The sequence below is a fragment of the Corvus moneduloides genome, chromosome 5 (genome assembly GCF_009650955.1).
Source record: "Corvus moneduloides isolate bCorMon1 chromosome 5, bCorMon1.pri, whole genome shotgun sequence".
Taxonomy (NCBI): Eukaryota; Metazoa; Chordata; class Aves; order Passeriformes; family Corvidae; genus Corvus; species Corvus moneduloides.
This window is the reverse complement of record NC_045480.1, coordinates 43047698-43075347: the sequence shown is the minus strand read 5'-3', so window position 1 is coordinate 43075347 and position 27650 is coordinate 43047698. Positions and strand designations below refer to the sequence as shown.

The following is a 27650-nucleotide window of genomic DNA, read 5'->3' as shown; positions in this document are numbered from 1 at the left end:
TGATCTTAAAAATCTAAGGTAGCATGTCCTGCTTTTTCCTCTGTACATGTTTGTATTTATTCACATTTTTGCAAACTCACATAAGGCAAAAATTATGTTAAATTATGGCAGCAGTGTGGTGGTAGGCAGTTATATGTCCTAGAGATACAGGACTGAACTGCTAATCAATACACTGTTCAAAACTGATGCAAAATTATGGAAAAATGAACAGCCTTCCACTTGCATATAATGAGACGTGCGTGGATGCTCATTACTGAGGGGAAAATCACTTTTTGATCAGTAGCCACAAGATGATATGCAATATGATTGTGATTAGTTTCCTGCAGCTCTCAAACAGTACAGTACAGTGACGGTGGCTTCTTTCAAGCCAATTCACACCTGGACCAAAAGGTGTGGGGCTGTTTCCCTCTGCCTGCTGCAACATGCCGTGGCTCATACCTGCCTCCCATGAAAGGCAGGGCACGGAGGTGTGGTCTGTATTCTCACCTCAGCCCAGGGAGCTGCTCCAAAGGCACATAAGGGAGTGTGATGATCAGCATCTAATGAGTCTGATGGTCAGTGTCCACCAGAGAAGCAGAATTGCTTCTCTCTCTTGCTGCAAGTATGACCATATTACCAACTCAAGCACAAAATAACTATGAGACTACTTTAAAAATAGTATGATTTTTAAGTTTACAAGGCCATATTTTCAAGTTTCTAAACACAAAAAAGGGGAAATAATTAATTTTATAGTGAAAAATAATTTTTTTCAGCCCTCAAATAATCTCAGATCATTTGAAGCTGAAATATGTATACAGATTTCATTAAATGAAAATCCCAATCCAAAATCCTGCCAACACTGATTGATTTATTGATTCAAGAGTCATTAATCAATTAACTAGCTGTTTAATTGACATTTTCACTGAATACTTTGCTGCATTATTTTTTCACTTTGTGGTCATTTAGTTTATATGATTTACCTTTCTAGCCAAATTAATGGCTCTTTACTGAGAAGGAACATTTTAAACAAGAGGATGATCAGCAAGTGTTAAAATAGAATAATGCCTAGAGGAATTTCCACCTGTGCTAAAAATAAGCATTGCATTCCCAGCTGTCTTTCCAACTCTCCTCAAACAAGCATTTCATGAGCTGTAGCCAATGCGCACTTCAATTTTCTTACCATCACCTACACCTCTGTTTGTACTGCAGCATTATCCAGACCCTTGCTGGAGCCAACCACCTCTCCAACAGTGACAGGCTTGTACAAACAGGAGGAAAAAACCAGCCCTAGTTCCAAGCAGCTTCAGTTCTTTGAGGTGTCACATATTTATCTCAAACTCGATAAAGAAATAACACAGAAAGGGTGCATGTCACAATCGCTTCTTACTAAAAAAAGGGAGAACATTATGTTATGAGGTGGGAAGAACAGACATCTCTTGCTGTAACTATTTTCTCTGTATTGTACAAGGCTGCTCTGAAATTCTTGTGGAAATTCTAGAAATAGGTTATGAGGTCATTCTGAATGATACACACCCAACTAAAATGTGGGTACGCAGTTCTTTGCCTTTCTGGGAAAAAAAAGTGGTTTTTTGAAAACTTCAAAGAACTTCATAGGACTGGTCTGAATGTTAGTCTTTGGCATTAAAGTGCACTTTGTTTATTTCAAAGTGTGAAGTTTGCGTGAATAGAAAAATGCACACCAGGAGAATGTTGCAAGCATTCTTTCTAGCAAATTTCTCTACTTGGTGTAACTTTCTTGAATTTGTACTCAAAATCACTCAGCTCCCTATGGCATGGCACAAGTATCTTCCAAAGATCTCTCTGCCATAATATCCACAATGGGATTTATCACAACTTAGTCCCTTCAGCGTGCAACAATGGTGGGGTTTTTTTCTCCTGTTCTGTCCATTCTTTTCCATACACAGACATGTCAATCATGCACTTCAGAAAGCCTCCGACTTGGTGTGGAGCCTGCTCTTCTCACCAGAAGATCTAGGGTCTATCCCTTTCTCTGACAACAAATTCTTGGTCAGCATGGGTCAGGCACTCGAAGAACCACCCATCCTGTGGACAGCCAAGTTACCCAAATGCATGATCAGCACATCCCTATTTTCTTACATTCTTTCAGTGCAAGTGTTGTTACTGGTTATGGAATTGCAGCACTCCACAGAATATAAATAATAAAATCACTGGAGCATCATATCCACTCAGGATATATAGTTAATGACTAATGAAATCACATGTCACACTGTTCTTCAGACCATAGTAGAGTCTGATTAACCATAAGCACCTTCTCCATGTTCACAAACGTGGGAACAAAACATTTCACTTTCATACACTCTGAGTTTCTGTGTTTATTTTAAAACCTGGAGTTTTCACAGTCTGGAAGAAAGACTGAAGATTCAGTCCCACTAATACTGGGAGCACAAGCAGCCCTTCACCTTGCTCCACTATAATATCAGTGATTTTTACAAATTATTCTTCTACCCAGTGAGCTAGGCACCACCTTTTTGGGTATGAGGGAAAGGTGATCTCCCCATTCCTTTTTTTATGCAGGCAGGTATTTTGGAGTTAGCAATAGTTTAAAATAACCCAGTAGCAGAGTGGCAAGGGTTGAGGGCTTGGATACCAAGGAGTCTGTATGGGCTTTAGGCAGACAATGAAACTTGCAGGATTGGAGGAAAACACTGGCAATCTCTGACACAAGGGCACCTGAGCAACAGCCTTATCACAATTCTCATTATCAACTTTAAACTGCATGTTCAATGCATTCTAAGTACATCTGATAAACTCTCTTGAACTGCATTCTGTGTAAGGATAAAAGCATTTTGCAGAAAAAAAAATAAAATTGAATCTACATTTGATCACCTACCTACACAAGTCCTGCCATCAGGCCCAAGCTGCAGCCCTGGAGAAGGACAGCGGCAGCGCACTTTCCCTTTCAGTACGTCACAGCCATACTGACAGTTTGCCATCAGGCAAGAAAGGGCATCTGAAGAAAAATAATTGGACATATTTAGATAAAGACTCTGATCAGTACTAGAAAACAACTGAAAACTTCAGAGAATTAAGATGTCACATATTTATGATAAAAGTGGGAACCTGCTTGTTGAGTTTGACGGGTATCCTTCGAAGAGGAACTACATCTGCCAGTAAAATTTTTCTTTCCACAAACTACATCTCTAAGAAAAAAAAAAAAAAAAAGAGAAAACTACCACAACTGTAGTAAGTTGTGTTATAGAATGCAGTCCCCAGAATATAAAGGCTAGTATGTACTATAGACTCTCCTGGACAGTACTGCCAGTTTAAAAATGGGGCATCTCTAATTAAAGGTAATTTCTCTCCCCTTCTCTCTGCCCAGACATTCAAAATAACTGCTTTTATGGGAGCAAGTAGGAACCTGATCTCCAGAGAGATGGCAGTACAATTTTTATACCAGTCAAACAATCAACATCTGCAGCGTTAAAGATTTTACATTATAAGGCCACAAGGCAGCAGAACTGCAGGTGTCTTGCTGCAATGAAAACTGCAAGCACTTGTCCTCGAAGGCCAATTAACAGTGATTTACAGCCTTGAAGAATGCTTTGGGGGAAATTTTTAATAAAACTAATACAATCAAAACAATTGCTCTTGCTTTTTTCAGCCTAATTAAACTAGGAAAAAAAGGAGCTCGTCTTGTGCAGCTGCCTAACTTCCAGCAAGATTAATCTTTTACTTTGGGACTCATCTTCATTTCACAGAAGTTTCCCGGGGAAACTCGAGCAGGGATTTTGAGAAGCTGGAAAAGAGCAAGCAGCAAGGCTGGCCGTACTTGAGCAGGTTCCATCTGGCATAAGCATGTAGCCGTTCAGACAGTAGCACTTGTAGCTGCCGTAGGTATTCATACACCGGTGTTTGCACGGCCGCGGCTTTAGTCCACACTCATTCAGATCTGAAATGAAGGGCACAGGGGAAGAGGGTGGGAAAAGAAAACACACAAGGCATGCATGGCAAAACTACCGGTCCAAGCTGCTGGAGAAGGAAGGAAGAATATGGCAATTAGCTTTTGATATGCAGTTCAGCTGATAGCAAGTGTCCAGAACATCCTGCACGAAGCGTTGTTCATCCCTCTGGCCAAGCAGCTAATTTTGCTTGGTTTCAAATGCATCTTTTAAAAAATGACAGTATCAGTATTAGATGAAGAGCCAGCTGTTTCATTAGGCAACACACAAGCTCAGGCTGCCCACATCTTGCCACTGTTCATGTTGATGCCATGTCCAGGACCAGCCAGCATTCGGAAGGAGGAGGAGGAGAAAGAAAGCAAACATCACTCTGCAATCATTATCAGCAATTCTGATAGCAATTCAGGGATTCACTATCATGCTTCAAAATTAGTGGCAGAGGACGGTAGGAAAGCTGATGCTAACCTACTTTAAATAATCTCACAGAGAAAATTTATTCCTTATCATCTAGAAAATACTAAAAAAAAGTATCTGGCATCAGCTATATTCGTCAAGGACTATCCATGAGGGCTAGTATTTCAGACCTGCAATTTAATACAGAACTAATGACTTGAACTGAAAATATTCAGCCTACAATTTCCATATTAGTAGACAGAACTTCAAACAAGAAGTAAAGATGGAGTGACTTCCTTCAGAATTCTCTTCCAAGAATATGTGTTGATTTTATCTGAGTAAACCAGAATATTTTGTTACTTATTTTTATTGCTAGTTATTTGTATAGTGATGAACAAAGATGACAACAGAGACAAAAATAATAGATCTATCCACAAATCCAGCCAGCAAGAACTTCAAAAACGGAGTTATCAACCCTCATCTCTAATACTGCACCATGCTTTCTGGAGGTCTGTCGCAGACAGAGAATCACCATTATTTCCAGAAGTTTTCAAAGACCATCTCCCAGTATTAAGCACTATCTTATCAAGTGTCCCTCAATCCATGTAGTAGAAAAACAAGCCTCGAGGCTCCTATCATGTGGTAGATACCCACACACAGTAGCCACTTATAAAATGCCAGCTGGGGAGGTGGCTGATGCCTTCTGTGGATTAGAGGTGAAGGCTCAGGGCTAAGATGCTGAACCAGAAAGATAAATACAACTGTGGTTAAAATGAAGTCAGTAATTCATTGATTGCTTTTTGGAACTAAAGCAGAAAACTTAACTTGGTCTATGCAGTAAATGGAGCGAGAAAGGATACATTCGCTATGGAAGTGAAGTCAGAGAAAACATTGATTCTAGACAACTACACCTGGAGTTTTACAAGTTCCTAATGTTTGGATTTTAAACTTGTCCTGAAACTCTGTAATCACTTAGTTTTTGAGAGTAACATTCTTCATCTTATTCTCTTCAGGCAAACTACTTTTAAATGGCATTGTAAAACTGAGAAATGCATTCCCTTCCATTTTGACTGATAAAATGCAGAGCCATCAAGTGAAAATACATGTATCAGACTACAAAACATTGATGTAATCCAAACTCAGCCATGAGGATGTTGCCTGTTATGTCACTGCTGTTCCTGAGAGCTCCTAACAGTGTTTATGTTATCATAAAATCTGCTGTCTTCTGACCTACTTTGTTTCCATCTTCATGGGGCCAAGGAATAGCGAGCATCATGCAGACATGACCCTCCCAGAACCCTTCCCCTTATTTCATTTTCCAAGATTTCGGGAAGAACAGCATGTTTAAGGACAAGAATATTTCCTGCTCCCCTCTTCCACAAGAGGGTAGTGGTAAGGGATGTAATTTTCCATTTCTTCCTGTGTAAGGCTGAACAAGATGTTTCCAGGAAAACTGAAGGGGAGTATTTTCTCCTCAAGTGGTGAGGAAGATCAGGCGAGCCTAAGCAGGCCTTCAGTGAGGAAAGACTGCCAAAATAAGGGCTGGACCTGTGCATGACAAAGAAGGAGTGACGACCACCTCTGCAGTCTTCCTGTGGATCATGTGCTGCAGAGACAGCACCCCTTTTCAGCTCTCGCTCTTTGGGAAGCGGAGAAAGTTTCAGCAGTTTCAAGGAGAACGTACTTCTCACAACAGGCACTGATGCCACATTCACAAGAATGTACCTGCTGGGTTTGAGAGAAACAGTTGTAGAAGAATGTACATTTTCTCCTGCGAAAGCAGGATCTTCTGCTAAGAGTTGTGACTGTAGGTATATGCCTAGGTCAAATGGAAATGCTGCAGATGATCACGCTACAGGGGAAGGACAAGTTTTCATCGTGGAAACCTTTGTGTAAGAAAAGCTTTACACAAAAATCTTCTATCATAAGCTCACATTTTGAAAGGCAAACTTCTCTTGGCAGCAGGAAAAAAAGTTGCTTTTTCTTTTTTCTGTAAAACGTACCACAAGTAGGCAGTTCCTGACAGACATTATAGCTGCATTAACATATTTATTACACATGCAATGTATCTGTTTAAAAAGTCATTGCTACATTCAAAAACTCTGTTAGCATTTGATTTCAATTCCTAAACATATCCCCAAGGAACCCACAGTATTGAATATACTGATGTTCACTGACAACAATCATTTTGAAGTAAGAAGAAAAAAAAGTTCTCCTAGTCTAAAATACCTGTGTTTTAGTATTCTTCCCCTTTTCTACAAAAAGCATCACTTCACAAAATAAAGGCATAACAGAGCTAAGTATAAAACACTTAACTAGAAGTGGGGAGAGAATAAGGAAAAAAGTAACACTGAAATTAAGCTGATAGGGCAGGATTTTGACAGTGCCTTGTGTCAACTCCTAGTGCTTAAAATCCACTGCACTTCAGCTCCTAAGTTTAGACTCTGAAGACTTAAGAACTGTCGTGCACTGACTTCCAGAGTTATGACCACAGACTCAAAGCTGAAAACAAGAATTTATGAATTGTTCTCTGTTTATTGCCTTGCATAGAGTATAGGTTACATTACAAGCCTTAAAATACTGGATCCTTCTATAGGATCGAATTCTACACCACCACTTGATACAAAGCATTCTTAGAACAGAAATGAAAGCTCTGGTACTGACAAATACGACAGCTCTTAGTAACATACTATGAGAATAGTATAAAGTGCTACGCTATTAAAAAGTTTAACAAATCCCTTTAATTTCTTCGTGGGGATGTCCACTCATGTCCTGTGTTTGAGAATTGCAGCATTCAGCCATTTAATTTCCCACATTGCCTACAACTGCACAGCCAATTCAAAACCAGCATTCTTGATTTCAGAGTAACACAAGACAGTAGAGACATAAAAGCAGATTGACCATTTTGGCCACTATGGAAAGCAGGTTTATAACAAACACAAGCTGCTGAGTACAAGTATTTTATATCTAAAGAAATGAAATGAAAATGTGAGTGCAAGGAAAGGACAAGAGTGTTATGCTGGCAAACCCAGATGTGACTCCTTTGACTGCGGTGTTGCACCACACATGATCTTGGACCAACTTCAGTGCACACCCAACAATGGGTCACTTATTTCTAGGCAGATTCAATACACTCTGCTATTTTCTTTTAATTAGCTTCTGCAGACTTCAGCACTCGGACTTTTTCTGCCTTTTTTTGTCTGTTACCTAACTTGGATCAGGCAACACTGAAGTCAAATACGCAATACCACATTTACCCAACTCTGAAAATAGAAAGCCAAGGACCAGAAACCAAGTGCAAAAATTAAACTGTTATCACCATACTATAAACAGTAGATCAGCATTCATTTCCAGCAACTGCAATCACACTAACATGTCAAACTCATAAGAGATTTGTATCACCTGAAGAGTTTTGTTCACAACACTTAGTCTGATTAATCAACTAGTAGTGAGTTACCAAATTCCGAAGTTATCAACCCTCATTTTCTACAACTTCCAACTTTATGTAAATCACAGTTTTGACTTTATCTAACCTGATAAACTATTTCCATCACTATCACTTTACTAAGGAACTCAGAAATAAAAAAGGCAGGCTCTGAAAGAACAGAGGAAAAAAACAAATGCAAGGGACAACTGTGAGTATGGTGGAGAGTCAAAACTTTTCAGAATACAGACACACAGCAGCACCAAGGAAATACAACCAGCTATTTGCTCTGCATGCTAATGGCACTGCAGGGTCAGCTTTCACATCCTGGCCATTGATGGGTCTATCAGCCTCCACCCCTTTAAAAGAAATTGCACTCCCGTTTGAAGCTGTGCAGGTAGGAGGAGCACAACACCTGAAACACAGGACCACCTCACCCCTTGATGCTACATTTCTTGCATGATGATCCAGGGGGTGGAATATAAGAGCTTCACTGCTCTGACCAAGTGGACTTGTGTACAGCTGCACATCTTCACAGAGCAGGGAGAAGGCACAATAAAAATCAGGCAATATGCATTACTTCATTTATAAATTAATAAATATACATTATATCAAGGGCAGACAAGCATTTCTAGTGGTGAACTCTGTATTATGTTCCTAGAACAAATCCTCTTTCACCAAGAACCTGAGCATACTTTAAAGCCCAGAACCTCTGACATCCCAGAAAAGACTTCCATCTCTGAAGGGGAACTCCAACGTTTCTTCTGCCAACATTATTCCTTCTGTTACTATTCTAGAACAGAATTGAGAAAATGGACCACTGACTGAACAGGACAGGTGCTCTATTAAGGTATAATAACAAAGGTCAATTTTTCCTGTGCCATTTGAATCTCCTCCCAGCAAAAGCAGACTCGGCATCCACTGTGCATTTCCAAGTCTCACCCAAACACTGAATCAGCACTGGCAAGAACACAAACCATGACCCCAGGAACAGCTCAAGGGTCTCACCATGTAGTAGAGCAGCAGCAGCCACCTGAACTGGTGCACATTTGGGGCACCAGTCAGCAGGCATCTCAGAAGCCTCATGTACATCTGCCAGGGCAGCTTTGTCACCAACACCATGCAAGAATATTTCATCAATACTGCCCAACGGGCTTCCTGTAATAACTTACCACATTTTTTCCTTCCTTAGCATTTAGTGGCAAGTAAATAGTTCAGTTTTAAAGACTGAAGCCTCCAGCAATTTGAAAAGCATTCCTTCCATATTTTTAAATTAGTACATATAAAAACTGTCACACAGACATATAACAACTGTTAGTTCACTGCACTGTTTTCTTAAAAAGTTTTAGACTGACTAAAACGTGTGTAGAATAAAATCATAACAACCCATCCTTTAAAATGTCAGCCCAGAGTAAGGGGGGAAAAAAAAGACAGGATAATATAAGAGATGACAGAAACTTTTGAGAAAACTGAAAAACACAACACACATTTCCACATCAGTGTGGGAAGGATTAGTAAATCCGAAAATAAATACATATCTGTTTTTAAAGAAAATAATTCAGTTTAAAAAACATGTCATAAGAAATTTAGCAACATCAGGCTACATTCTTGAATAAGAAAATTGTTCTAAATATCACACTTTTCTACTATACTCCCTCAGCACTCAGAAAATGCATTCATTTTTTAGGCTGAGACAACTGCAAAAGAGATATAATTGAGATATCTTCGTATGTGAATGCATCTTAGCCATCAAAGTCTAATCAATCACATATTACAATTCTCTAATTGTTTGTACTCTATGATCTTTATACCGTTACATGCTTTGGACATAAATTTTGAGAAAAAAACCCCAAACAATGAAACAGAGAAACTTCATCTTTACACCAACCCTTCAGTACCTAGTAGTTTATTGGAAGCTAGTTAGTTCAGGATTAGAAACACTAAAATAAGAATGTATGAATTATGGGGTTTTTAATAAAACAAGTATTATTTCACTATTCAAACCTGAAAATTGTGACTTTAAAAAAAACAACAATCCTGACCATAAGGTTTAAATAATTTGTTTCAGATTAAGGAGAGCAGGTAACTACCAACTATACATTAATCTCATTGATTTCTTCTGAATTAAAGCAGTTTTTCCTCCATGTCATCCCACTGCAGATATCAATCTCCCTATGAATGTCAGCCTCAAGACCAGAACTGCTGCAGCAATAGCAGACCTGGTATATGAGTTCACTACTCTATACACACGGGTGACACACACAGCATTGGTGGGGTACGGTAGAGAGACCAACAATACTTCCACAATTTCAAAAATAAATTCTTTCTTACCTTGGTTGCAGGTTTTTCCAGTGTATCCTGGGTGGCACTTACACTTGTTTGGCCCAATGCATTCACCGTGTTTGCACCCTGGCTGGCATATAGCTGCAAACAGAGGAATACTCATTATCTTTCCACTCCAGTCACAGCTGACAGTGCTCTACTTTAAAATAAACAGCAACTACCTAACAAACAGTAGTACTGTCTATGTTCCTCCCTTCAGCAACATTATATGCTTCACTGTTAAACATCAGGTGCACTTTCAAATACTTGTGGGAAGAGGGAGATACCTGCTAGTAGTCTATTTTTGCACAACAATACATGGTGCTGTTTGTGGGATACTAAACCCTTTTAATACCTAACCAGCAAGCAGCCACTGTGCCTTCACTTGCTCTATGGATGTATGTACTATGATTGATGCCATTGCATTTGGCAAACCTGGAATAGTCCCCAGCTGTGCAGAAAATGAGTATATCAATGTCCTGGGCAACACAGAAAGCCATAGTGCAGTCACCAGTAGCCAGTGGCACAGACCACACAGTCCCACAGATTCACCATTTTCCTCCACGATTACACAGCAACACTCTACCCCCTTACTGAGCAAAGTTTTGCCTGAGTCTCTCCCTTTTGAGCATTTGGATTCTGGCATGGGAATTACTTTTTCTTTCATTTTGGAGGAAGAAAGGACAACGAAAAAGCAACACTGACTGTAATATGCTGCTTTGCCACTGCACACATCCAAGTCACTTCTCAGAAGATTTCAAGCATTTATTATCCACCCTGCTCTATAGATACAGTCTCAGAACGTACAAACCGTAACTCAGAAGTTATATACAGAAAATAAACAGAGAAATAATAGTTATAAAGCCAGTTTTTGGTACCTCTCTCAATATGACACAAACAAAATTCATAAAACAAACTTTCAAAACTTCAGTAACAAATAACAAAAGCATTGCTCTTGAAGAGATGTAAGAATTCATGCACAAATACATTTTTACTGATGTAGGATTAGCCAACAGGAATATTTTCCTGCATAAATGAAAAACATTTGACAGATGAAAATTTTAAACAGCTCTTCAAAGTCTTTTGCATTAGAAATGTTTTTCTATTACTAAACCCACTGCTTCAACCCACTGGAAAAATGCAGTATTTACTATGCTCTAAGATGTTGTTTATCATTATATGGCAAAATGCACATGCACAATCGTGGTGAGCTCTCTGCTAAACCAAGATAGACACAAAATAGACAGAAATCAGATGGTAGAATAACTTGAATACCCTGTAACCAGGATTTATCTATTTACCCCAGCTTACAGTTTATTTTATAAAGTAACAGTATCATTTGGAATTTGCAAGTACCTAACTAGATCCAGATGCAATATTAATCTGACAACAACGGGCTGTATCATAAAACTGGATATATTAAGGACGTAATTTAACAGAAATCTGCCAGAACACACTCAAAAATGTAATTTGCATGCAAGCCAAGCTGTTCAACAGGGTTGAATTAAGCAAAATTTAAAAAGAAACAAGATATTAGTTCTGGTTGTGGAAGAACTATCCAAACAGATCTCTGATGTTCTGAAAATCTTTTCCATAAGATTCAAAGCATCCAGAATCAGCAATTCCCGCAAATATATCCAGAGAAACAACTGTTAGCATAGAAGGAGTTTGCTCCAGTTTTAGGACTGCATTTGCCCTTCACTATCAGGCATGTCTCTTGTTTAAGCTTAGTATATATGTATAATCAGTGATATATCCTGAGAGCATAAAGTCTACAGCTCTCACTGATGGATCTTCCTAGTACGATGGGGAAGTCTCTTTACAAACACTTGTTAAGGAGTATCTTAAAAGGCAACAGAAATACAAGATTTTTTTTTTCCCCCCACAACAAACACTGTCTGGAAACAAAGAAATGGGATTCAGGTTCAGAAACACGTCTCAATAGAAGTGTAAGGGACAGGAGCTTCTCAGACTACTAAAAGGTTATGTGTCAGAAAGTGTGCCCTTGGGTAATAGATCTGACTGAAGAGCAACTGATAGATCACGAGACACTTCTAGAACATTGTATTTGGAAACAATTACTGCTTTTTAATCACTGTGGTCATAAACAGAAGAAAAGGTCTTTGCTTAAGAGTTCATTTAGATGCTGAGATTATCTTCCTGACATCACAGACCCAGGTCTAATTAGAGGTGATGGTGGCAAAATGAAAACTGTGAAGACCAACTTCATGACTTTAAAGTCATTAGGCAAAAAGAAAAGTTGGGATCTAAGTACAGTAGAGAAAAAGAAATTACTATAAATATGTTTTTGAAAACTTCTATGAATTTTCAACTGCCCTTTAGAGAAGATCCATATTGTGAAGTGGGATACACTTATTTAAATCAGTTCTTTTTAAGAAACCTGAAGCACCATGGGATCGCTTTGGTGTAAAGTGTAACAGTTCAGTAGCTGAACCTGCGGCAATTTTAGTTTAGCTGAGTTTTTTAAAGCCTTGGTCCCTCCCTCAATTGCAGAGATTGTATATTATTAGCTGCTCAGAGAAAAAAAAAGAATCTCATACTTGAAGACAAAAAGACTCGTAAAATTCAGTAAGGAAATGAGATTTTCATTTCATTTATAAGTTAAATGCTCCTCTAATTCAAAAGGTCAAGCACATTTGTGTTGGGAATCAGATGGTTTGTTTAATTCTCGCAGTTAACCAAGTAGGTCAGATACCATACTGAACAAAATTATGTACTAGTATTTGTTTAAAACATATACTATACAACTTCTACAGATACAAAACATGCAACATAGGCCCTGTTATTACATCAAGAAATCTGATCTATGAGTTCTCCAAGAGTTTATCTAGTCCAACACACCCTAATAAATGTAGCTTTATACCATGCAGGACTTAATGTCTTGTTTGACATACAAGTGGGTAACTGCTGATCTAGTCTACCTTCTAATCTCAAGATAGAATTAAGAAATGCATTTAAATCACATGACAGACATGTCTCTTTTCTTTTTTAGAAGTCTCAGTTAAAGACCTCAGCCCCTCACAGCCTGCAGCTCAAGAATCTCTATTTCCCCAAGGAAAGCTTCCTAATGACTAGCAAACCATTATCCATAAAGTCAAAGTAATTATAAAATGTTGGAGGTTTTACACATTAAATGGGTATTTGGAAACCTTTGTTTGCTGCCAAACACTGTTCTAGAAGAAAACCTGTTTATTAGAGTATATTCTATGAACTTGGGCTACTTCAGCATCATGAATCTTATTTAGACACAGCTGAAATTCAATACAATGTTACCAGTGAAGAATTTCAATGTACAGGAGGAAAATGCTTTGCAGTAGGCTTAGCAACATCTTTAGCTCAGCCAACACCACAGATAAATCTGATGGCATTTCCTACGGGGAATCAAGCCATCCTCAGGAAAAAACTTGTATACATCTTCCGATTAACTTTACTGGGGCTTTGCAGGGTGCTCAGGACTAAAGAATCAGATGATTCAGCCAAGTCTACATGCCTGGCTGGGGTCCCCACTGACCCCTACCAGAGTGACCAGGCCCAGAGCAGTGGGTCAGCTCCAGCTCTGCCATCTCCAGCCTGAAAACCCTTATCCAAAGGAGAAGCTGCCCCTGCATGGCAGCAGATCCACTCACTGACTGCCAGGAAACTCTATTTGAACACTGGCAACAACCAGACCCAGGTACAAAAATAAGCTTAAGCCAGACTTTCAGCATTTCTTTTAATAGCAGACAACTATTTCAGCTGTTTGGTATGAGTCTGAGCATTCACTACATGTGCTGATGTGACTGGGTGTTTTAATTCTCCACTCCACTTGTTTTCTTGCAAAGTTCCAGATACAACAGAACAGAATACTTAGTCACTCTCCTCACACACAGACACATGGAGTTTCTCCACTTCTTTGAAAACAAGTAGACTCACAAGTAATGGAGGAAAAAAAGTCTCCCAGTTACTATTTTTTGCATCTTGACAATTAAAAAACTCCTCCACAACCAATAAACCATCATTTCCTTCCAAGTGACCCACATATGACTGAAATAACCCATGTCCATGGATTTCAGCCTGTTACGTTAACACTTGCTTCCCTACTAGGGAAGAAGGAAATGCAGACAGAAGAGTTACATCAGACTGAGAAAGTCACTCTCTTAAGCAAATAGGGCGCTGAAATCCAGAAGTCTGAAAAAGGCTGCCAAAAATCAGTAAAAACTTTCTACTCTTTATAATAGTAACTGTTGTAAACAGAAGTTAAAATTATACTTGCATAGACAAGTGCCACTCAAAATAAGACTGCTAATTTACTGTTGAATCAGTATCAGAACAGACCTACCACTTCTCCAAGGATTCCTCTCTGAAAGCTGCTAAACTGCACTCCCATTGGATAAGAATGTGGACTGAGATAGACAGAACAATAATCCTAAGCACAGCAATTTTCATCTTTAGTCAAGTCTTGCTTTTTTATCTGTGCCATAGAATAAACTATAACTAAACTTTCCTTTTCACTTTATTGACCAATTCATTCAAGAGATAATCAGCAAAAAAAACCTGGTCTCATGATTATTCATTTCAGCTGGGTCATTTCAAAAGGGGTTTTTTTGAGTCAGATGTGAAGATTTGTTCTGTCTCAGTTCCCAAGGAGGTATCCTGGAGCCTTTTATTTAGCCATAAATCTAACCGACTACCTATTTTCACGGCTGGAAAGAACTACCTTTTTCCTCCAAAATAAGGTGACAAATACCACACTTCAAGTTTCACTTAAACTTCAGGACAAATTAAACTTCCTGTAAAAATAACACAAGGAGTTGAAATGTGAACAGGTGGTTTGGGTTTATGATTGGTTGTTGGTTTTTTCTTTTTTTCAAGTGTGGAAGCGTGGAAGAAAGAATTTCTGGTGAAATGCACATGCTGTTAGCATGTGTTACGCTTGTGCAAAAGCCAGAAGCCACCAATATTCCCAGCCACTGCTTGCTGTTGGTGGTATCCGAGAGTGACTCAATCATTCTGAATTATTATTTTTTAATTGTTGAATAAATACAAGTGAAAAACACATTCAACAAATTCATTATGGGTCTATAATGCTGGGGTTTTTTTGAATTTCATCTGTATTTTCTCACTGCACTCAGTTCCCTCAGAACTGCTTTGGAAGTACCCCTCAGACTTGGTCAGCTCTGCACCAAGCTGCCCACTTTTGAGGGCATGGGTGACTACCACATATCATCCCCTCCGTTCCTTCTCTTCTAGAATTTTAGCATTAATTATTTATTTATTGACTACCAAACACTATTTGGTGGAGTCCTAACCATATGATTGCACTGCCTGGTTCCTACCTTACTAATTCCTCTTCATTTGTGGCCAACAATGGAAATCCCTGAGTTTTCTTAATAGATCTCCAGCCACTTAAATTCTCTTTGGTTTTCCAACACTCCTAGCTAAGCTTTTCATTAGAACAGGACTGAGTATAATTCTTACATTCTTCTTCTCTGCTTTGCCTCCTAATTTCTGAACTTTTTTTTCATCTCCCTGAAGTCTAAAATTATGCACAGGAATACCTGCATCTGAAACAAACTATACTAACCATCTGCCTCAACCGCCTTGCTTCTGCCCTCTCTTCCCAAGTAATCTATAGCCCTCTACTTATTCTGACTCCAGACCCCAGCTCCTTAAAATTCAATTTGCTCAGGCACAGCAAGTAATCTGCACAGCAGCCCAGAAATTATTACATAATGTATTCAGCTTCACAAACCTTTACTGGATCCTCTTACACTGCTGGCTGCAGAACAGATTTCCCATCTTCAGATTGTTTCTTACATTCTCCCAGTGCCGACTTTCTAACAAGATTTGCATGTTGGTGAAAGAGGCTTTCCTCTATGCTGCCTCCTTCACCTGAACCTGGCTGCCTTTCTCCTGTGGTGCTCACAGACCACAACACTAAGTTCCATAATACTTCTCTCCCTCAGAGTCAGCTGCAGCTCATATCTCTCTTTTTCTGTTTACTTCCTGCAATTCTTTGTAAATTATGCAGTCGCATAAACATGCTCAGGAAAATGAAACTGCCTTATTCACAGTAATTTTGATCTAGGATCCCAAAGGTACAAGCTAATTTGTAAAATAAATCACTGTAGATCTTTCAGAGTTGCATATTTCTTTTTTGTTCAACTACATACTTCAACTACTCACAGCTGCAAGAGAACACATAAAGCTTATCCCACCTCAAAGTTACTAGAAGGTGGTAAAAACAGCTCATACCCATAACTCACATTAGAGAATTATTTCTGAAAAAGTGACTTTGCTTCCCAAGTAAGTGTATTAGTAGTCACAGCATATATCTCTGCAGAGATTAATAAGCCTGACTAGGGCAACTGGGTATTAATTTTCAGATAATTCCATCTGCACAACACTCCTTACTCTATTTTTCTTGGAAGATAACAAATGTCCTTGACCAACTTCCGTAATTAGAAACTAATAATATCATCAGACAAAATGGCAGTATCTAATGCTGAACATTTTTTCTCAAATTACTTGCCCTTGTGACATTCATGCTGTCAAAATGCATCCTTATGCTTCCATCTGAAACATACATTCTATTAAGTAAGAGGCTCCTAATGTTTTATGCACAACTCCAACACTTGCCTGGGTAAATCAGTTACTCAGTTTGCACATATGATTCTGGTAACAACACATTAACACGACAAACTGCAACCGGTGTGGGCTATTCACTGCAGTCAGTTCTTGGCTTGGCTATGTCTGCTGCCAAACATGTTTCTAAACCACACAGACAAATCCAGACCCTGATTTATGAATGCCTTACTATTCAGAAAAGCATTAAACCACATGTATAACTTAAGCATGGGTCGCACTGAAACCAATAGGATTTAATGAAGTCAGTAGAAGTTAATCTAATGCTTATACACTTAAATACTCTTTTTTAAAAATCGCCAAAAACGAGAACTAACACATGCAAAATTAGAAAAGCAAGAAATACTTCATGCTTTACAAATCTTTGTGTTTGCATTTCAAGTGGTTTACTGTAATTGTTTAAAAAATGGTACTTTATCATCTCAAATGTCTGTTTATTACCTGAGTCGTTCTATGTGTCTACTGAATTCGACCAGGTAGAAACAGGATAGCGTGAGTGTCTCTGTGTGGTGACAGAAGACAAAACTGGGCCCTACCGATATTTTGTTTATTCGAATATAAAACATACACTGGCTTCAGCAGAGTAACTTCTGGATCACAGCAACAAAGCTGACTTTCACAGCCAGATGAATGGCTGAGTGCTCTCCTCCTCCCTGTCTGAGACAGTGCCTCTGCCACAGGGATATGCAGTAAGACACATCAATTCCTAAGCGGCAGCAGCCTACAGCCCTGGGTACCAAAGTAAACTATGCTGATTTCATTTTGCTGTAACATGCCAGGTTCTACACTGCTGGAGATCAGGGGCTGTAGAGTTTTCCTGTTTTGGGAAGGACAACCTGTAGTGGAAGTGCAAAGCAGGCAGTGGGGGGGCAATAAGTGCCTCTGCCATCCCAAACTAAACCCCCACTGCACATGATTCAATACCATGAAAGCAAATTAGGCCTCCTAAGTCTGACAGCTTGTAAATACATTGCTGGGAGTACAAACAATTTGCAGAAAGGAAAAAATATTGCACAGGGCTTGAGGGTAAAGTAAAGAAAAGGAGTGAAAAGGGGAAAGTGTTGTATTTTAGAAAATAAGTACATCATTGTATAGGCATCTGGGATAAAAGAGCCCTGTTAATTTCTTTCCCCCCTCATCTTCCCCAAATCAAACGTTAAAAAAAATGAAAAAAACTAAAAACATCTATATCTTCTTGTCACATATTATAATTTTTATGTAAACTTATGACTTCAAGGCCATAACTCCAAGTCATAACCTTGCCAAAATTATTTCAAGAAATATGTTCAGCTAACCTTTGGGCTGGCACCTTAGGCTGGCTATTCTCTGCCTTAAGACGTAGAACGCTGCAAAACAAATATCCAAAAGAGAAATTCCAGCTTTTTTTTTTTTCTCTGTAAGGAGGATGGACTTGGCTGTGGTTTTTATCAACTTGTTACATTCCTGGAGAATTACATACATTCAACATTCAGAGCTTTTCTGAAACAAAAAAAATTCTGGTACACATTTAGAAATGGAAATACTTTACATCAGTATTTCATTATGAGATTTAACAAATACATTCTGATACATAAGAGTAATTAAATATAATGACGTGATGCTATTCTTACTCAATCAACTAAGGAACTACACTTTGCCATGTTTCATATAGAAAGTAGTTGTAAAAATTCTTACATTTCACCATTCAGGTTCACTGTTTCCATCAACAGAACACAAATACTTTTCTTAAAGACACAGTATCCTTTAAGTATAAAGTAACGGGTACATATTTTTAATTTAATGCTGCATCTCCACAGCTCAAACATAAAGGCTCAGCATTTGGATGCTTATTTGAGAGCAATTAAAATTACACCCATTTATATGTATCTGAACATCTGCAACCAATAGACATGTTGAATTACAAATTTACTGGTCATTTTTATAATGTTTAAAAATTTAATGTCATCTAAATTCAAAGTAATACTTAGAAACCTTCTCAGCTCTTGCTACCACATGAAACAAGATAGGCTACAAAACGTAAATAAAATGAAAACACAGATATATGTTTCAGGCTATTTGAAATCAATTCATTTGCCAATAAATTTAATGTTAGCAGCATGGCTTGTTAGGCTACACATCCTTATGACAGCAGGCTGGGACTTAAGCAACAGCAGCTCTTTGTACTTTAAGTAGCGTGTGACTGACAAGGGTTTTCTATGATTGCAACTTATACTAATTTAAATTAGTTTTAACTAGGCAGTCCCTTAGCTTTTTTTACAGTGGAAGGAAGCTCCTCAGGTTGTTCCTGGGCTTTGAGAGAAGATGCAATTACAAATACACTACAGCTGTAATTGGTCAAATCATGTTACTGATGACAATTCCTTATGAAAAAGTGGGCTGCAAAACTACTAATCTGCATACAAAGTGCATGAGGAATGCAGCAGAGAAATGGAAAAGGATACTGTATCTTTAACACAGTGAAGTCATGCTTTAAAGGCATAAAGGTTCTAAACTGGAAAAAAAAACCTGAATAAAAATAGCAAAACCTCATTTTTATTCTTGCATAGCAGTGTAAAGCAGTGTTGCAATTCTGTATAAAATGCCTTTTCTTTGAAAAGTACCAAGGATGCACAAAAATACCAGTCATTTTTTAAGAAGCAGATGAGCTTCATATCAGTATTTTTTAAACATTGCCAACACAGTGCATTAATTCAGACTGTGATCTTGCAACCACAAATTCAGCAGCAAAACTCTTACAGACTTTAAGGATGTTTCTCCTAATGGATCAGCCTCCTAGAAACCAGTATTTTCACAGCTCATTTTTGACACAATCTTGGTTTTATTTTTGTGCATCGTGGACTATACAGAATTGCCATTTCCACTGAAAGCAATGTTATGTGCGAGAAACAGAAGCCCTAAGCAGCCCATGGCCTCCTCTCCCATTGATGTCTCAGATGATTTATATGGGTAAACTCCCATCAACTTTAGTGTTAGCTATACAAAATCTCCCTCTATGCATCAATGAGAGCGCAGCCACCACTTCCTCCCCCTCCCACCACCTCACACCTCTGTGCAGAGATTGCACAGTACGGGTGCACAGCCTTTGAGCTCATTAGGACAGGAGCAGCAGCACAGACACTGCAAGAGCCTTCCCAAGCACCGAGAGAAGGCAGCAGCATGCACAGCTCTCAGCAAAGCACTCAGTTATGCCTGCATCTGCTATACATTGACTTGTACAAGTTCTTCTCTCTCACAAATCCTCTTTAGAACTTCCTGAAATCATATGCTTTCTACTAGGTTTGGCTAAATCTAAACACTAGCCTGACATCCTTCAATTAACACTTTTATAATGATGCAAAGCTAAGTGGAGGTGTAAATTGATGGTTTGACTTTATACCTTCTTGACTGTTCTGTCCCTAGGCTTTTTAGCCAGCTGTGAGGGGTTTAGTGCAAGGTGATGGGAAACGACTTTGTTGACCTATTCTGGATTTGCCTCCTAGGTAAAACACTCAAACCTCAGCACAGGGAGATAACCAGATGGAGTCACAACAGATGGACTCTCTGAAAGAGCACACTCATCTTCACCACTTCTTGAGACAGACTTCATAGACTTTCTTATTGTTTAAGGAGAATTACACACAGAAATGGGTGAAGTAATCAAATATCACTGCTTAACAAACCCACGTTCAGTGAAATTTTATTCCTGTTAAGCATCTTCTGTTGGTCAAAATTTCTATCCATCAGACAAAATCGGCTGACTCCAACAGCCACACAGACTCCAGTCAGCAGAGGACCAGATAATAGACCTGCATTTGTTTATAGCAGCTGCAGATCCAACATTCTATTCTGTACCTATGTCAACACAACAAAAGGAACCATTTTTGCCATCACCTCTAGCAAAGGAGTTGTCCAAACCGTAACACAGAATGAGAATTCAAGCCACTTCATGTTGCTTTTCTTTTAAAAATCCTGCTTAACCTTTTGAATCTATGTTAAAGTATTATCTCTTTCTACAGTTTTTGACTGTTAAACTGCAGCTAAAATGTCGAAGCAATCTTTACATCTGTAGTGTATCTTGACTACATATAACTGGTGTACAAATCAATTACAAACAGACACACAGCCAGGTTCAAAGCAGGTGTATTTTGTTCATGAAAGGCACAAACATGTGGACACCATTTTTATAGCTTTTGAAAGAACTACAGAGATATTTGTAAGCTGGCTAAAAAAGAGGCAGACAGACCATTAGTTTCAAGAATAATTTTGAGGGAACCTGGATAGAGGAGTGGCAAAAATACCCACAAGGAATTATTTGTTGCATTTGTGCACGATGAGTTCAAGGACTCATGTCCCAACTTGATTTTCCCTGTGTCCTTTAAAAACCCATTGAATGGGTTCTGGGTTAGGACAACACATTCAGTACCTCAGATGCAGTTGCCTTACAATGCAAAAGTATTTAGAGATTAAAAATGCACTACTTATATCTGCTTTCACCAAAAACACTCTGTCACAGGAAGTCACCTCCCCTACTCTGAGAAAAGAAACCCAGAAGAAACACTTTCTACCCTTACTTTTGCTCTGGGTTATAGCTGAGCTGTGTGCACAACAGTAAGACACAAAGCAAGACAACAACAACCCTATTTTTACACATATTTAATCAGGTACTTTATCAACATACCATCTTTCACAGAGGTAGGCTTTTGTGTGATTACTCCCACTTACAGCTATTACTCCCACTCCTACTAATTAAAGTGTGAGTAAATCCTGCAGGCTGGGCAACAACATAGGATTTTTGGACTAATTCCAGGTGGGATATTTAATATCTAACTTTAGTGCATTGATGCTGTGAGTCCATCAGTATAAAGGATCACTCTATCAATGATGAGGACACTCCACGGGAGCTAATAGTTGGTGTTTAAACAACACTTCCGCTGCTTCCAAATTAGCCTTTCTACACACTAGGTTTAACTAATGAACCCGGCTTACAAACCAAATCAAAATGTAAGAAAACCTACTTAGTTATGTTAATGATGGAAGACATGCACAGTTCTAAATCTAAGCCACTAAACAAGTGTGGATGGATTTTCAATTTACAAGGACTAAGAAATGCCAACAAATTTGAGTTACATTTGTTCGGCCCCTTTGAAAATAGGCCTATATTTTTATCAATCTCAAAATGCATCTAGTTGCCTAAACATGGATCTCACTTGAGTGTTCAAAACCTGCAAAAAAGAAAAAGAAAAAAACCAACCTCTTTCAAAGTTCTTGATTATTTCGGCCGGAAGGACACCTTCTAAGTGCATTTTCTGGAATTGGAAAGGGCATTTGGAAAGGGAATTTCATGTCACTGCAGAGTGAATATTCTTACTGGCTGAGATGTTACAGCTGACACTGACAGGTTCTGGACAGAAGTTTACAGACAGATCAGACCTACATGCACAAGTCTTGATCGGTGTGAAGAGGAGACAGAGGATGTTGTAAAGAAAGAGTGTAAATTAAAGGAGGACCCTATTTCAACTTCTTCTTACATATTTATAAGAGCAGAAGACAGCTGAGTTATGCTGACTGGCGTTGCTAAGCAGCATTAAGCGTGGTTGTGCTCCACATGCACTCCTTTGCCAGTCAAAGGGACATAAAAGGAATAACTACACACTTCACAAAACCAAGTTTAGCTAACACAGTTCAGTTTCCATATGCAGCTGTATGGATGGATTATGGATGGAAGATCAGGAGCACAGAGTTACCAAGGCTTAAGGCCCTCATGACACTTGTCAGCTGCACCACACTCCTGCTGTGTTAGAGCTGACATATCCAGGCTTAAGCATTTGTCACAATTAAACCATTACCTTAAATCACACAGTTGGTTTAAACAAACACATTTTTTTCTCTGTGGCAGAGGGCATGACCACATACGCTTGGTGGAGCAGCTCAGCTGGACGGCAGAAAACATATCCAGGTATGTTAGCAACCGCTTGCCCTTGCCTCATCGCAGTTCAGGTGCAAACTGGGACCACCCTGCCATGGATCTATGTGCCTGCTCCACTCTGGCTCCAGCAAGGCTCTCACCTTATATTTGTTGTCAGAAGGATAAATTCAGAGATAATTAGTGCCCACATGGTAAATTACGCATGAGTAAGCAGGTGAGAGTCCAAAGGTGCTGTAGCAGTTGCAGGCATATCCAGGATGGCTCAAACTGGTTTGAAAAACAGCAGTTACAACTCACTAATAAAGAGCTCAGCATTATTGCCTCAATATTTGAATCTTCTTTTTTGGAGACATTTACAAATTGAGTCTCACTACTAATTTTTAAGCCTGACTCTATACTTGTTTTCCTTGTACAAGTACAACTTATACTAAAAACACACAGAAAATGGTGTTTTCTAGTTGAGAAAGCCTGACATCTCTTTATGCCACTCATTTTGGGGACAGGGATAAGAGCTTTACCTTTGACCAGAGAGAAAGCAGAAGAAGTAATCATGCACTTGGCTTTTTGGAAAATTTTCAGCTATATTCCTTTGTACAGTAAAATACCCAAGTTTTCCTTTGAGGCCAGGAATGTTGCCTTCTGTGCCAGGTTAATCCTTCATACTGGGTGCCACATTCCCAAGGTGGAGAGTTGACTACAGATTTTCTATTTGGCTGCAAGCACTAAAAAGATTCACTTTCATTTAGCGTAATCTCCTGCTTTGTGATATGTCTGGAATTTTCACCACCCGCAACTGGGGCAGATTTTCTTGGTTTATTTTGCCAATAATTTGTCTCCCGTCTAAAATAAAGAAGGAGCTTCTGATGGTTTTAGTAGAATTTTCACCCCAACATCTGAGATTCTTCTGAACCACCAATTCAAAAATTATCAGTATACAAAGAAAAAAAGGGGGGAAAAATGCCTTTCGGCAACTAAATGATAATTGTATTCCTTTGAAAGTGTGGTCCCAATTACTGGGGATGACCACAGAAAATACCTATCAACATGCCTTCTAAATATGCATGGAGACTAATTTGTGAATAATGTACTAAAATGCAGTGGAAGGAGGTGAGAATTCACCTACCTTTAGCCTTAAGGAAAAAAAAAAGCATTTATAGTATCTGGAAAAGCTAACACTAAAATTACCCCACTGACAAAATTCAAAGAACAAAAAATAAAATATACTTTCTGTGTATTATTACTTTTGTCTCAGTTTCAATTTTTAATTATGAATCTTTTGATAGTATCACTTTATGTTATTCCTGTCTCCCAAGATCATAAAAAAGCAACCACAAATCAGATTTGGTAATAATGAGAAATTGACTTCCACCTAAACATGAGCTGTAATTTATGGTCACAACATGGGAGACAACTTGTCTAAGAAAAGGGCCACAGTGACACAGTAGTCTGGACTCTTTTGGTTTTGGTTTGGTTTTTTTTAAACAATGCAAATTATTGATATTTGCCAGTTAAGCCTTCATAGCCTCAAAGTTTTAAACACACAATGATTTTTCAAATAAAACTGCATCATGAAAGGTGAACATAGATCCTATTGCCTCTGGAGTAGCCTCAATCAATCTACTACATATTCTCCTTCCTTCTTCATAAATATTCACACTAAGGAAAGGCATGAATACTTGTTACCAATTAGAGCCCTAAAAATCAAAATTATTCATGGTATGGCCTGGGAGGTATCAGCCTGAGAACTCTGCATCAAAGAAACAGAATGAGACATGTTGTATTCCAGAAGTACTTTCCATAGCATTTTACTAGTCATCTTACATATCTATTAAACACTGTGGGCTTCTAACATATTTGGGAAGAGAGAAACCAATCTTGATGTTTACAAATTTGAACAAAACCTTTGCTGAGAGTTGCATTTCCAAGGTTTTTCCTATTTTTTGCCAAATATTTGCCACCTACAGTCACTGCCCTGCAGACTGTGAAACTTACAGCATTTAACAGGGATTTACTTTGAAAATGACTTGGCAGAAAATGATCTTGTCTACATATGTTTGTATCTAAATTTTAAAAAAACCCCAAAAACTAAGGACCAGTGTTTATAGGCTTGCTCTTGCAAAAACTTCAGGATGTCCCTCATGTATGAGTGTTAAACACATGAGCAAGCATCCCCAGTATCAAAGGCTATAATTTTAACAAGCTGAGGTCTCTACAACACTCCTAACAATTTTAATTTCTACACAGTACTAGCTGCCTCCACAATACCTATTGAAGGTGTAGTTAATGATGAAGACTTATCTAGTTGCTTATCGTGCAGTCACATTAAAGATTCTAGATAGATGTGAGAATCTCAGAGATGTTTCTCTTCACATGTGACCCGATAAAAGGATGCTGTCAGGCAGATTTATTCCCTTAGTTTGGGGTTACTGAAAGAATACTTGAACTTAATGCTAATTGGAACATTTCCATCAATTTTCTAAGCGAAATACAAATAATTTGGGTTTCCTTCTTGGATGCAAATATTAATGCCCTGCAGTACCTGTAACATGACTCAGTGTAGTTACATCATGTTATCAGATCAGAGCATGAGACGAAGCAGAAACCAAACCAAAATTTCCAAATTCTCATTGCCTCAACTCCATTTTACACTACCCCTTTTCAGTCCTGCTAAAAACAGACAGAATTTTAACGTGACAGCATCCTTCTAAGTCAGTCGGGCTCACACGTGCAAAAGCCTAGGCCCTGCATTGTAAGGATGTGTGTGAAGACACAAAAGACGTGACTAGGCGTGTACAAGCCTTCTCTACAAGTGAGTAGAAGCCCCAGCAGCAGTGATACTCACGCTGGCACTGTCCCCAGGACACTCGGGCCCAGCCCCAGCAGCAGTCAATTCTGCTTCCAAATCGACACAGTCCAGAAGATGAGAGCATTTGTCTGGGCCACCTGTACGAGACAGTTCAACAAAGTCTAATGAAACACTTTGAAAGTAGCTAAAATCATCCTAGAGTTAAAAAAAAAAAAAAAAAATCTACCAACCAACCAAAAACCCCAAAAGACAAAGAACACCAAAAACCTCTCCTGCATAGAGATACAAATTTTTTTTTTTTTTTTACTTTTTCTGAAGAGAGTAACTGCTCTCAGCTGAGCCTAGGATATTCCTAACATTAATAGTTTGTTTAGTTCAAAAAATGCAAATGACAATAGGGGAAGAGAGGAAAAGATAATTAGGGTAACTCAGCAAAGCCTGAAAAAAGCTGACATGCTTTGCATTACACTCACTGCTGCCACTCCCAGGCTGGCACTGAGCAGTTTTAGAAGTCTGAAACAGACTATAGTATGGAATAAATGCCATCATAAAGTTTGGGCATTGTTTTACTTCACAATATATGGCAAAATTTTCTCACAGATACGGCCAAACTTTCTCACTGAAACATTAAAGGAAAAAAGAATAAAAACAAAAGCTTCTTGGGCTGTTAAGCAGAAATTAAATACAAAGGGAAAGCTGCAGTCTTCCCTATGTTCCAAGGAAAAGATACTACGGCCGCATGCAGTTATAAAGTATTTACACAAATCGGTAATGTCTTTTTAACGACAGGCTGAAGTCCCGTGAGCGCTGCATTTGAACAAACCTTTAAAAAATAAGAAACCCTGCGGAGGGCGGGGGTCGCGCTGGCCGCTCGTCCCGCCCGGCGCAGCGCCCGCTCCGTGCGGCGCCGCCGGTCGCGACACCTGACACGACACGACGCGACACGGCCCGCGGGCACGCGCGCCCCGAGCTTCGTGTTAAAACTTGAGTCGCGATCTCCGCCGCCGTCTGTTTCAAGTGCCTCCGGGCGCCAATAAGCTAATTTTATCTCTACAGCACGCGATGCGCTTTGTTTTTAATTCTTGCGGGACGCAGCCCCGCCAGAGCAATAAACTTATCTTACACCTAAGCCCGTCTTTAGGCTGCCGAGCAACGCGCGGTACTCGGCAAGGGGCGGGAGGCTCGGGGGGGGGCCGGGAGAGTCCGTGCCGGGGAGCCCCGGGAGCGACACCGGGGCCCCGCGCCTCCACCTGCAGCCCCCCCGGCCAGCCGTGCCCGCGGGCACCGCCGCCGGCATCGGGGGAGCGGGAGCGCCACACGAGACCCGCCGACGGCTCCGGCCGCCCCCGCCTCGCCGGGAGGCAGCCCCGGGGGCCGGTGCCAGGCAGGAGCCCGCGGGCCACCTCAGCGCTCGGCGTCAAAAGGGGGAGAGCCCGGGCTCCCCCCGCTCTCCCCGCGGCAGCTCCGAGCTGCCCGAGGGAACGCCGACTTGGCCCTACCCGGCCGGTCCCGGCCGCCGCCCCCGCTCTCCCCGCGCCTACCTTCTGTCAAACTCCCCGGCCGCCCCTAGCGAGAGGCAGGACGCCAGGAGCAGCCGCAGGGAGAGCTCCATGGCCGGCGGGGGCTCCGCGGCGGTGGCGGAGCGGCGGTGGCGGAGGCGCTCCCGCTCCCGGGTGGGCGAGGGCCCCGCTGCCGCCCAGGCTAGCCGCGCTGCCACAGCTCCGGAGCGGCGGCGAGCTCCGCGCCCTCCCTTTCCCTCTCCCGGTCCCTGCCCGCCCGCCTGGCTGCCGGGCGGAGGAGGCGCGGCGCGGGGAGCGGCAACGCCGCCCGCCCCCGGCAGAGGCGCCCGCGGCCCGCCCGCCTCCCCCTGCGAGGGGCACCTGGCGTGCGTGGGACACCTGGGGCGGGAGAGAGCGGCAACCAGCCCCAGCTACTGCGGACAGCGAGGCACAAACCGCAGTCTGGGGGCACTAAGCAGGGTGGGCTTTGTTATCATGAGCTTTTGTATCTTGAACTTCCTGAAGGAAGATGGTTACACCCTTCTCTCTGCAAAGCTCCCATCTAAAGCCAGGAGCGTTAAGATTTGGCCTTCTTTTACCAACCAAACCTCCCCAAAACCAAAGCTTTTTGAAAGGCTTACAAGGTGTATATGATTCTTTCTGGCTCAAACACTCCTATTAATAGCTCTCGGTGTTGGTGTGTATGATAATCAGGTGCCCAGCCCTTGTCCAGAAG

At 40.2% G+C, this 27650-nt stretch overlaps 1 protein-coding gene across 3 annotated transcripts in view; it reads right to left on the bottom strand.

Annotated features, from left to right (window-relative positions):
• NPNT (nephronectin) overlaps positions 1–27190 on the bottom strand; it is a 48574-nt gene extending 21384 nt beyond the window's left edge. The window contains exons 1-6 of one of the 3 annotated variants that reach the window (XM_032109696.1): positions 26957–27188; positions 25452–25552; positions 18000–18050; positions 10069–10161; positions 3791–3910; positions 2852–2971 (exon numbers count right to left, since the gene is read on the bottom strand). In XM_032109696.1, the coding sequence (XP_031965587.1) occupies positions 2852–2971; positions 3791–3910; positions 10069–10161; positions 18000–18050; positions 25452–25552; positions 26957–27027 (556 nt within the window). In that variant the 5' untranslated portion in view covers positions 27028–27188. Of the gene's footprint in view, positions 1–2851; positions 2972–3790; positions 3911–10068; positions 10162–17999; positions 18051–25451; positions 25553–26956 lie in introns of all 3 variants that reach the window. The other 2 variants (XM_032109698.1, XM_032109697.1) reach the window with 2 other exon arrangements.
• Between the last annotated feature and the right edge of the window lie 460 nt (positions 27191–27650).